The following is a 13,374-nucleotide window of genomic DNA, read 5'->3' as shown; positions in this document are numbered from 1 at the left end:
GAATTAGTATAAATCTATATCACCATTTAGAAAATTTTACCATACCATTCAACATTCCTTTAACATCCGACACAGTATCAATGTAAGGAGTCAACACTGTAGTCTATATACCTTGCACAACCCCCACTGGCTCTCCTTATTTCTAGAAGCTCATTAGACATCTCATGAATTTGTATGAAAGAAAGTCACTGCTTTGGGCACCTGTTGGTGCTCAGTTGGTTAAGTGTCTGACTTCAGTTCAGGTCACAATCTAGGAGTCCAAGAATCTGGCCCCACACACCAGGCCCTGAGTAGGGCTCCATGCCCACCAAGGAGTCTGCTTCTCCTTCTCCCTCTGTCCCTCCCCCTGCTCGTGCTCTCTCTCTCTCTCTCTCTGATATATAAATTATTTAATTTAAAAGAAAGTCACTGCTTGAAAAACAACAAATATGGATATTTCAATCACCTCCTATAACTACCATTTTTCCATGTGTCTTTAGTAACTCAAAAAACTTAGTCATTTAAAAAAGAGACTAACTCTGTAATGTGCCTACAACTCATGCTATCAAACAACTTGCAAAAATTACTATTAAAAAGTTAGTAATAAAAACGTGAAATGTTAATTCAGCATTTTACTGAAAAATCTGAGTTTTCTTTTAATTCCATAATTACATTGTTTTTCATAACTACCTTTTTCTAATAGAAACTGCTCAGTATCTCCTGAAATTTCCAACTTACCTTAATCATCCTAAAGTATATGTGCAAAGAAGCAGCCATGACCCCAACATCTCTGTCACAAAGTGCTTTCCGAAACTTAATGTGAATATGCTGTACTTGATTAGGAGCAATGAGATAGAATTTATATAATGCCAGAACAGCTTTTCTTCGTATAATCTCCCTAAAGATAAAAAATAAAATCTAAACAAACCATCTGACTTGTCAGGCATTTAGTTTGAAAAGATTGTAGATGAAATGATTCCAAGATAGCAGCTATTACCTTAATCTAAAAAGAAAGAATTACTCATTTTTGTTCATTTCTTTATTCTAATCCACTAAACTATAAAAAGTGGTTATCTCCAGGAGGTAAGAGCTCAAGAGACTAAATACCCATGTTATACATTTCTGTAGTTACATAATTTTTGGTAACAAGCATGCATTTATTATTTTTGAAACCAGAACAATCAAGGAAAATAAACAAACTTTTTTTCTTTAACATATAATGTATTATTTGCCCCAGGGGTACAGGTCTGTGAATCATCAGGCTTACACATTTCACAGCACTCACCATAACTCATATCCTCCCCAATATGAATAAACTCTTTAATTCCCTAATTCCATTTTTGAATGCCCTCTAGAAATTGGGAAAGAATCAACAATTCTAATTTATAAAGGTAGTTCTGTCTACTAATATTAAACAGTTTCTTTATTGATATTGGAAATCTCATTAATATTTTACTTTCTATTATTTTTTTTTTGTACCATGGGCAAACATATTCCAAATACTTTAGGGAGGCAGGGCAGCAGAAAGGGAGACTCACATTAAAGGATGTTACTCTTCCCCTTGCCCAACTCATGTTTCAAAAATGTCATTACAATGAAGAGGAAAGCAGGAACACCTGGGTGGCTCAGTGGGTTGAGCGTCTGCCTTCATCTTAGGTCATGATCTTGGGGTCCTGGGATAAAGCCCCACATTGGGCTCCCTGCTCAGTGGGAGCCTATCCCCCCTACCCTCTTCCTGCTCTTCCTTACACTCTCTTTCTCAAATAAGTAAAACCTTAAAAAAAAAATGAAAAGGAAAGTATACACTAATCCTACACTTAATTTTTAACAGATAATGTCTAGCACACAAGAAGCAAAATAAGAAGTTGCTATCCTATATTTTATTATAATTTCCAAGGAAGTATATCCCTTGTTATTCTCACTCATGCCTATTTCTAAATATATCATATTTGCAGGCTATGCTGGCAATGCTCATAACAGCAGCAAGTGTCACAAAAGTGAAGTATTTACTTTTGGGGTTCCTTCATAAGTATTTCTGTTACCTAAAATCATAGAATTTCAAAATTGAGATTATTCAATGCAATCCTATGTGTCCCACTCAAAAATACCTTTTAGAATATTCCTAACAAATGTCAAATTTAGCTTCTTTTAATTTCCATTAACAAGCAACTCACTACCTTCCTAGGCAAACTATGCCAGGACGGAAAATTCTTTTTCCAGAGAAAGCAAAAGCAGATTAACAACAGATTTGACATCAATATCATTAATACTATGGTGCCTATAAACTACATCTCATTATATGTATTGCTGTTAAGGGTTAATAAATATCAGTTCTGAGAGAGAATAGGTAAACGAGATGATGGAATACACACACTCAACAGGCTCAGGAATCTGCAGGCCTGGCCCTTTGTGGTGGTACTAACAAAAGACATCAGGAGACCTGGATTGAGGCCATAGGTCTGGCATGGTGAAATTCAAAAGTCAAGGCCAACCATCATCTTTGTGACATCCACTGGCCTACCTATAGCTCTGACCCATGTTCTTCTGCATGGAGTTAGGTATGGCCGTAATGGCAGAAGCAGAGTTTCAAAAAGTCTAACTGGTGAAAGACAGGAGAGGCCAGGATTTGAAATTAGAGTACATGAGAAGCAATAAGGAAAAAATTCAGTTCTCAGAAGGATTTCACACAAAGGCTAAGTATTTAATTATCACAAAACAGTGGGGATAAGGGAAATTTACATAAAAATAATGCTCTGCTATGATCAGATCAACCAGTAATTATCTAAGAAAAACTGTATTTTATTTCCAGTAATTAATTGTCTATAGCCATCATTTGTTCTGAACACAGATCTAACATAAATAAAACATTAACAAAAAAATATTAAGAATGTACATATAACTAAAATATTGTAATCACAAAAAAAAAAAAAAAAAAAAAAGGAAAAAGTGATTGCAAACTTTTTCCTAGCTCTAAAGGTTATGAAGTTATGGAACTTCATCAAGAACAGAACAAAAATAAAATAACAAAACAAAACAGGGGCGCCTGGGTGGCTCAGTCAGTTAAGCATCTGCCTGAGGCTCAGGTCATGATCCTGGAGTCCCAGGATGGAGTCCCACATCAGCCTCTCTGCTCATCAGACAGCCTGCTTCTCCCTCTCCCTGCTTGTATTCTCTTGCTCTCACTCTCACTCTCTTTTAGATAAATAAATAAAATCTTTAAAAAGAAAAAATAACTTGTGAAAAAGTAAGTCAAACTGATAAGGAGAGTTAAAGAATCTTATAAGATAGGATTAGCAAAATACTGTAAGTTAAGGTTTATCTGGATACATTCTGCTATAAAACAGAATTTGAACACTACAGTTTTGCCATGAAAGCAACCTCAATACACTGAAGCTCTGTATTCATAGCACTTGAACCACTACCAGATTTTTTCCATTATGTCACTTAATCCTCAAAACAACTCTGTGAAAACTAACATGCTTCAACCAACCCCACATAGCCAAAGGAAAAAGAGGACCACTGCTGATTAGTGGTAGAACTGGGAGAAAAGCCATGGATTCCTGACACTAAACCTCACTGCCTCTCAGTTTAAATTTAGAAAGCTACCTGGCATTTTCTCGAACCCACGTAAAATGAAGGATGATGCTATTAGGGATTTTTGCATTATATCTGGCAATCAAAGGATATCCTCCACCCTGACAACATTAAGTTAAATTTATAATAAAATTTTTAGTATAACTTTTTGTTTTGAAATATATAGTATAGAGAGATACCCCAAAATAATTTACTTACTTAGAATGCTGAAGTTTATCTTCAATTAATGGAAGAACAGCTGGAATCATTTCTCGAGGGAAAATCTGGCTGACGATAGTAAGAGCCATACATACTTCTACCAGGTTAGTGCTCTGCAAGTCCTGATGTAATGATTAAGCAAACAAAACATTCAGTGCAAATCTTGAAATTTAGGGTTATAGAGTTCAACATTGCAATGGTCCTACATATATACAGTTTTCTACTAACTTTATAATTAATTTGTACATTCAGAACAGATCCTAGAGAAAAAGACAACAGCCAGAAAAGTGCATCTGACTAAAAGTCTAGAGATTTGCTTTCAAATGAAACCATAATAACAGCAGTAGGAGAATGTTTCACTTAACCCCTACAACTGGGTTAAGGTCTATTACTAGCCTCATTTTACAAACTCAAAAACTGATCTAAAAGATCTTTCTAGGGGCGCCTGGGTGGCTCAGTGGGTTAAAGCCCCTGCCTTCGGCTCAGGTCATGATCTCAGGGTCCTGGGATTGAGCCCTTGCATCAGGCTCTCTGCTCAGCGGGGAGCCTGCTTTCCCCTCTCTCTCTGCCTGCCTCTCTGCCTACATGTGAACTCTGTCTGCAAATATATAAATAAAATCTTTAAAAAATAAATTAATAATTAATTTAAAAAAAAAAAAAAGATCTTTCTAAGCCCATTCTATAAGCCTGGCTTCTTCTAAAAATATCTAATTCAATATGATTGAGGTAAAATGTCGATACCTGGAAGACTAATTTAAGACTTCATATTTACCAACATATAATACAGTACCTTTACAACTGTATTCACAAGGAGAAGCAGCAGTTCATGACTTTCATGTAGGAATAAAGAAACAGCCAAATAACCTATAAAATTTGAGGGGGAAAGTCTCATTATTACCTAATAAAAATGAACTTTTCCCAAGAAATTAAACAAAGCAATAATATATTCAAAAATTTAAGTGTCAAAGATAACAGCTACAGGTTAACTATAAAGACAGATTGCAAAATACGAGGTTCAAAAACTTCAGGAAGATTTCAGATGTTCTTTATCCTGAAATCCTTCATAATTATGTATCACGATATACCTGAAACAGAAAAGAGGTTCTCTGTACTAACTTGAAGTCCTATAAATGACATAAGAAATACATCTTCTATCTTATGTGCATATCTCTACACAATCAATCAAAATATTTTCTATCTTGGGGCGCCTGGGTGGCTCAGTGGGTTAAGCCGCTGCCTTCGGCTTGGGTCATGATCTCAGGGTCCTGGGATCGAGCCCCGCATCAGGCTCTCTGCTCAGCGGGGAGCCTGCTTCCTCCTCTCTCTCTACCTGCCTCTCTGCCTGCTTGTGATCTCTCTCTGTCAAATAAATAAATAAAAATCTTTAAAAATATATATATATATATATTTTCTATCTTGTAATCAAACATACAACTGTTGAAAAACTAAAAGCTACTGTAGTTACTAGGGAGTTACTGGCTATTTGTTATTATTGAATGAGCCACCCACTACCATTGCATATGATGTAAATCATATATTAAGCCATAAAGAATACCTTATTTTCTCAATATGAAGATACACTATTGGAGGAGTAACAGTTGTAGAGGAAAGAAACACTGTCTACCACATTAAATGGAATCATTGAGTTAAGTAAGCGTTTTTATTTCAATATTAAAAAGGACATCTTGCGATTGAGGACATACATTAATACTACGACAGATGCATGTACATGGACTCTAGATACTCCATGTCACTTTCTTGTCACCCTTCATACTGATAAACATTTGTTAGACAGTTACTATGGATCAGTACATTACAAGCCTCACCTCATTCAATCCTTACCACTCTATGAAGTATTATTATCCCCCAAAAGAATATGAGGCCCATAAAGGGTAACTGCACAAAGTCTATGGCTAGTACATGGTGGAGCCAGCACTCAAACCCAGTCAGTAGGAGTTAACTCATGTTTTAATCCCTATGCTGTCCTGTCTCTCCACACAGTCTACACTGAGGCCCTATTCCCTGACTTCCATCCTCACTGTTTTCCATTCTTCTCAATTCTTTCAGTCCTCTCATTAGGGAGTCTAACTGTCCCTACCTTATCCACACACTGTGTGTGTGTCTGCTGGGAATCATGGGAAAGCTGTTAGAAACCACCTATTCTCACAACCAAGAAGCAGCAGCATGACAAAGAAAAAAGACTATAACCAGGGGCAAAAAAAGAGATGAGAAAAACCTTAGAGAGCATTTAAAGAGATTAGATCTTACAGACTGCTGAGAACTCATGTGATCAGCCAAGATATCACCCACACCCAATCACCGATATCAAGGTATGAAAAGATGAACAAATTCAAAGACCATCTCAATAAAACCTTACTTTTATCTGTTACAAAGAATATCCTTAACTACTTTGACTCTCAGGAAATAGGGGAGAGAATATTTGGTGACTCAAAAGATGAAAAGGTTCCAGAAGAAAAGAATAATGACTATGATTATGGAATATGTTTGATATAAAAGTGTAACATATAGAATAAGAATACAAGCTTTGACTCATACATACTTGGGTTTACATTCAGGATCCATCCTTTATTAGCTATATGACCTTGGACAAGTGACTTAACCTTTCTAAGCCTCAGTTTTGTCCTATCTCCCAAGATAAAGCACCTAACATCATGTCTGATTTAATGTACTGAAATGTATTTTATTCAATTATATTTCTAAAAAAAATAAGAAGGTGTCTCCATCAAAGAAAGCAACAAAACTAGTCTTATACATCTCAGGAGAGCTGAAGAGGCAACGGCACCAGAGTGAAGACATATATAAGGCTTAAATGCTATCTTAGGGATGCCTGGGTGGCTCAGTTGATTAAGCAATACCTTCAGCTTAGATCATGATCTGGGAGTTCTGGGATCGAGACCCACATTGTGCTCCCAGCTCCCCAGGGAGTCTGCTTCTCCCTCTGATATTCTCCCCTCTCATGCTCGCTCTCACTGTCTCTCTCAAATAAATAAAAACTTTTAAATAAATAAAGTTATCTTAAAAAAAAATTTCTACTCATTAGCACACATAAAAAATGTCAATACCTATAGATAAATGTCCTTCCACATGGCAATAAAATATTTCCCTAAGACCATAAACCTCAATAAAAATGACTCTGAGGTCTCTGTTAAAATAAGTTTTCATAATTATACATAACACCTGTACAAGCTTATTCACTGCAACATTATTTACAAGAGCAAAAAATAAAAAATAACCCATATGTCTACCAACAGAGACCTGATGGAAAAAACTATGGCCTATCCATCCATCCAATGAAAATGATGCAACTGTATAGAAGTATGAAGATTTCAAAACAAGGTGTAGAATAATCTATACAGCCATGTTATCTTCTGCATAAGAGGGAGTGTTTGAGTATACCAGTGCATTTGCTTGTTTTACAAAAAGAAACAATGGAAAGATTAATCAGAAACTAATGAAAATGTTACCTATAGGAGTTAAGGAACAAACTGGGTAAGAGAGGTCAGAGATAAAAGTCAGACTTCTTTGATTATACCTTTTTATAAGGTCCTAACTTTTGAACAATTTTTAAAATAAAATTAAGTAGAAAATGAAAAAAATTATATGACCATCTAAGAAGCACAACATAACAACAGCTGTACAAAATCACAGCACCAACCATTTCATATTGACTGCCTATTGTTTTCAAAATTTCCCTGCCTTTAGGGATCTTAGAATTAGTTCAGAGCTAAAAACATTAATAAAACACTAATATATGAAAAGGCAACATCATAAGATAACAGATGGTAAAAGCCACCCAGGTGATCACAGAAGAGTAAAACTTGATTTGGAATACAACGAGGGACAGACAGCATGCCAGGGGACATTCCCCTTGGAGGGAAGAATACAACAAATCTCAAAGAATGGAGTGAGTTTCAATAAATAGAATACTGGGTGCACCTGGTCTTAGAATCTTCCCCAAAATATCTTTCTCCTCCACCCCATCATCTGACAGAGGTGAATATAATTTGTGAAGAACGCCGGTCCTTGAAAACATGACACTATCAACTGTTTTGAATAAAGAACATGTTGTACTCCTATAATACTGTCACATGTTTCCTTCTTGGATTCTGTTACACAGCTGAACCTACATGAGCAAAAGATTTAATCCCTTATTTTAAAGGATATTTCCTAATAGCCCTAAACGTTGATTAAAAAGACAAAACTTTTTAAGAGATACCTCTAATCCTCACAGCTAACATTTATGAAACTAAGAACAGTATATTTTAAATTATTCAAGTCAATTTCAGTTTTTATTCTATAAGGAAACTTTTTTGATCATTGAACTGATGAGGTCAGGCAGAATTTAAAATCAGCTTTGCTGAGATATAATTTATACACAAGAAAATGCACTCATTTTTAAGTGTATGCCTTAATGAGTTTTGACAAATACAGACAGTCATCCAACAATCACAAAATAGGTAATTTTTAATCTCCATAACCCCATAATGCTATGGATCAGTAAGAGTAATTTCACTTACAGATTTGAGTTTTTGAAGTGTTCTCTTTTAAAGCTTTGGAAATTACAAGGCAGTGTTCTAAAAACACCCTATATACTCACCATCATTGATTTTACCTAGTTCCTGGAACTTTAAGGGCAACATTAAGTATAAAAACCTTACACACATACATACCTACTCTTTTTTCTAAAAGGTTTCCTTGTTGTGCCAACTTGATTGCATGTATGTAGCCAAAGGAAGCATCATATCCAAGCATTTCACAATATATAAGTCTCACCATACATTCCTTCATCATTTTCTGCAAAACAAAATATCCAGTAACTGCATAAATAAATAGAATACTTTGATTTTAAGTCTTAAATTATGTTGCGATCATTTCACAGGGAGATCTTTTAATCCTGGCACTGAAGAAATAACATATATACATATTATAAATCCATAATCTGAAGTCAAACTTTATAAATATATGTTGCTCCAAAACTTAGCTTACCAACAGTTTTAGTAAAATTATTTTAACATTTTGTTAGTGGCAACATTATAAAATAAATCAACCACAGCTATTTCTTTTTTTTTTTTTAAGACTATTTATTTATTTGAGAGAGCACGCACATGCACAAGCAGGGTGAGTGGCAGAGGGAGAGGGAGCAAGAGACTCTTAAGCAGGCTCCACACTCAGCACGGAGCCCGACACCAGGCTTGATCTCACAACCCCCAGATCATGACTGATCCAAAAACAAAAGTTGGACACTCAACTGATTGAGCCATCCAGACACCCGAACTATAGCTCTTCCTAATTCTAGGTGTCCCTGTGTAAAATTTGGTTATAATATGAGACACATGATCTTCAGGCAAAATCTCAGCCATGGTATTATGACTTGGCTTCTAGATTGGAGCACATGATTTTAATATTCTTTGCTGAATGAAAACATCCATAAAATTCCCATAAGTTAGTAATAATTTATAAAGAAAATAATGTTTACATTTAAAAAACCAAACTGCACCCAGACTTTCTTCAGAATTATTTTACTGTACATAATATGCAATAGTTTGTTTTACTGGCATTCTTTTTAAATAACTCTCAGTTATTAGGAACAGAAGGCATGATATCATTAATGCTACAGCCATTCCAACATTTAATTTTTTAACTGGGTCTTTCAGTATTTATAACACAAGCTAATAAGTTGTTTTAGGAGATTCTATAATTTGTTTTATTAGTATAATAATATTTGCATTCTCAACATTTATAGCAAATTTTAATCATAAATAAAAAATATTTAAAAATATGCTTTAATATAAGTCCACAGCCCATTTTAATATCTAAAAATTAACTAGGTTAGTGTATTATACAAAATACTTAGAAAATAATAACAAGTATTTTTAAGTAAGGATAATAATATTTACTAATTCATATTTATATATGTATGTATTTATATACATAGGTATATAGACACATATCATATTTATATACATAAACATGAAGAGTTTAAAAGAAACCATAGGAAAATCCTTGGAAAATAAGATTTAATTCAGGTCACTTATGTTTAAAGTAATAACAATTAATTCATTAGTATATTAAGACTACTAAACACTGAAAAAAACAAGGTTAAAAGATACTGAAAGTTCCTCTTAAAAGGCTTTCACATCAATTAGGAGTGAAAGTATTCATCTAATCCATTAAGTTTCATCCCTAGTTTTGTAACTTTCTATAGCATATATTTTTATTCTCCTAGTTTATGAGAAGAAAGTCCATTCCCTACTGCAGAATTTTTTTTTTTTTACAATTTCTCTAACAAACTCTCATGGAACCTCTACCCAACCACCTCAGAGACAGACTACAAAGCATACCCAGAGGCATCTGGGTGGCTCAGCTGGTTAAGCATCCGACTCATAATTTTGGCTCAGGTTATGACCTCAGGGTCATGGAATGGAGCCTGCGTGGGACTCCATGCTGAGGGTGGAGCATGCTTGGGATTCCCTCTCTCTACCCCTCCCGCATCATGCTTGCTCTCTCTCTAATTTAAAAAAAAAAAAAAACAAAACAAAAACAAAAAAGCATGCCCGGAGCTGGATAGCCATAATTATTATAAAACCTTCCATTCAAAATCTCTGGCTCCCTAAGTTCTACCTATTTATCTTATTTCTCCAGGTGTGTCAATTATAAAAATGGAAATCAAACAAAGTAAAAGGAAAGAAACCATTTCTGCTTAACATTTCTATCAAGTATCATGAATACACAATGACTTCATACATATACACACATATACCTATCTACACACATACATATACATATATATATACACACATAAATATATCAGATTAAGTATGCTGTGAGGTTCATTTGTCCAAATATTACTATGATCATAAAAGGAAATATATACATTCTCTTAAGCTATAAAAATGTTATTCATGTACATGATCGTGTGTTCATGCAAAATATTCACCCTAATATTCTTATTAGAAAAGGGAGAATACTCACTAAATATTTGCTGAATAATGTTGCTTGGCAAAATCTCATATGAAACCACATGAAAATTGAAAGAAAAAAAAAACTTAGGTCTTAATGAAACTATGTAGGGACAGTGGCCTGCACAGTGGCTACTCATTAAATAGCTGCTAAAAAGGCTTTTTGAGAAATCAAGTTATATGGCTCAAGTTCTAAAATAACTGGAACTTGATTTCGCTGTTGTGCAATACAGTGTTTTAGAGCAAGAAAACCATTTTCTACCTCATTCACCTATATTCCAAGATGTAGAACAGCAAAATGAGAGATCTATAATATACCAATTCAGGACTGAAAATATTACTTTAAATAAATGATATAGCATAACATTTTCCCAGTACACAACATTAAAACAATAAGATCAGCACTGGGGTCCCATGAGTATTGCCACATTTATGTAATTACCATCATGCTGGCACTGAATTGGCATCAGTCAAGCAAGCCTTGCCCTGGTGCAGCCCGTAAATAATAAAGAGATAACTAACAAAGCTAAAATAAACAACTGTATGCCTGTAAACAAAAAAAAAAAAACCAAAAAAGCTTAAGCTGGTGTCTGACCTGCTACCATCCATAACTAATTGTGACTATGATAAATTAAATTTTAGCAACTGATCAATTAGATGCCACTACAGACTGCATAGTGGACCTGATTTCAAATATTAAATGTGCTGGCACTGACTATGCAAACTCACCAGTGTTGTTGTAGGAGCAGAAACAGTTGTTTTCAGACTACTCAGTTCCTGCTGGATTAGTTTCTCTTCCTCCTAAAAAAATGAAAAGTATTTAAATGCACGAATAATGGTCTTTTCAAACTGTAGCAGTAGTTCTTAAAAGGAAAAATGTAACTTATAATGCTTTCAACAAAAAGTAAACGTTATTTTAAAGGACAGTTATAAAAATTACATGCTTAAGATTAGCCTAAATGCATTTCTCCAAACCCTCCCAATCATTCCTGGAAAGAATAATCCACCGTTCCTTTTTCCTTCACTTAACTACTGTCCTCTCAAGGACAGATTAGCAGAAAACGTTTTGTTTTGTTTTCCTTTGTTTTGAATTCAAGGTGGAGAGAAAGAAGAAATTTTTCATGTACTGGTCCAGGATAAGGGTCTCATGACGAACCTTCCCTTTAAGAATAAAAAGTCCTGGGGCCCACCCGGCTCAATCATTGGAGCATCCAACTCTTCATCTTGGGGTTCTGAGTTTGAGCCCCACAATAGGTACAGAGATAAGAATTAAAAAAATCTTAATAAATAAAGTAAAAAGTCTTCATAGAATAGAAAATAGGGTACGAAGGAAGAAACAGAAATAGGTCTTTTTCCCCTTAAGCTATACTCTTCCTTCTTCTTTTCTCACTATTCCTCACATCCTTTCCCTCAACTCCCTTCTCTTTCTCTCTCTCTCATATACACAACAAATACATCAATGTGGTCACTTCTGCTGCCTACATTGTATTTCATCTCCTTAGCACACTTGAATATCGGTCCCATTTTTGGCTAACATAATGCTATCTTTAAATTACACATTCAATCAGCAGATGTCCAGTAGGTAGCTTACTCAAGTACTACTCCTGAGGTACTGCCACATTTAGATACCCTATGTACAGTTCCAAACTGCAATTTAAGACCAAAAATATTTTTTTAATTTCACTCAGAATCTCACAGAAATGAGTAAAGGACAAAATATTAAGACAAGCAATATTATGTCCATAAATAATGATTTCTGAATGTGAAGGAGAAATACAGCATCCAGTAGAGCATCATCTTATTTCAACTTTAAAAGAATGTTTTAGGAGCGCCTGGGTGGCTCAGTGGGTTAAAGCCTCTGCCTTCAGCTTGGGTCATGATTCCAGGGTCCTGGGATCAAGCTCTCTGCTCAGCAGGGAGTCTGCTTCTACCTCTCTCTCTCTGTCTCTCTCCCTCTCTGCATACTTGTGATCTCTGTCTGCCAAATATATAAATAAAATCTTTAAAAAAAAATGTTTTAAACCCCAAGGGCACTTTGAAGAAAATCCTTCTCTCTGGGGACTTACAAGTTATTGTATATTGCTTATACCTGTCTTAAGCCCAAGATGAAGGACCAATTCCTTGGGGAAAAGAAAATTTGTTTTACTCTTTTTCCTCCATGTCTAACACATAACCTCTTTCATAAATTAACTTTTCAGCAAATTATGACATAACAAAATAATCTTATAGATTGTTGAATCTTGGTTCAACTACCAAAGTTTGTGGAAACTTAATACCTTCTATTCTGACTAGTCATTTTCAAAGCCCATCTGAGGCTGAGACAACAAACTTTTTATCTGGGGAGAATTAACGCTTTTTCTCCCCCCCCCCCCTTGTTACAACCTAAGAACCTCAAGCTCCCCAAAGACGTTGAACAACAGGTTCAGATGGCAGGCTCTGTTCCGGCGTGTGAAAGAACTGGTGAGAGAGAACCTGTAAAGAAACTTTGTAGAAGGTAAGCGATGCTGACACTTCCACGGCACTAAGTATCTTCACTCGCTTGATGGCTCATCTAATCCTCGAAAGAACCTATGGAGTACGTTTTGGTACTTTTCCACTTCAACGTCCAGAAACACACAGAGAC

General features: G+C 35.1%; 1 protein-coding gene across 2 annotated transcripts in view; it reads right to left on the bottom strand.

The window, feature by feature from the left end:
- The window catches only part of AP4E1 (adaptor related protein complex 4 subunit epsilon 1), a 60,601-nt gene that overhangs the window by 46,826 nt on the left and 401 nt on the right, over positions 1-13,374 (bottom strand). For both annotated transcript variants that reach the window (XM_047736669.1, XM_047736670.1), the window contains exons 2-6: positions 11,481-11,552; positions 8,463-8,586; positions 4,562-4,635; positions 3,772-3,893; positions 718-877 (exon numbers count right to left, since the gene is read on the bottom strand). In XM_047736669.1, the coding sequence (XP_047592625.1) occupies positions 718-877; positions 3,772-3,893; positions 4,562-4,635; positions 8,463-8,586; positions 11,481-11,552 (552 nt within the window). The remainder of the gene's footprint in view (positions 1-717; positions 878-3,771; positions 3,894-4,561; positions 4,636-8,462; positions 8,587-11,480; positions 11,553-13,374) is intronic.

This window comes from Lutra lutra, chromosome 7 (assembly GCF_902655055.1).
Source record: "Lutra lutra chromosome 7, mLutLut1.2, whole genome shotgun sequence".
NCBI classification, from domain to species: domain Eukaryota; kingdom Metazoa; phylum Chordata; class Mammalia; order Carnivora; family Mustelidae; genus Lutra; species Lutra lutra.
The sequence above is the reverse complement of the archived record's forward strand: the minus strand, read 5'-3'. Positions and strand labels throughout refer to the sequence as shown.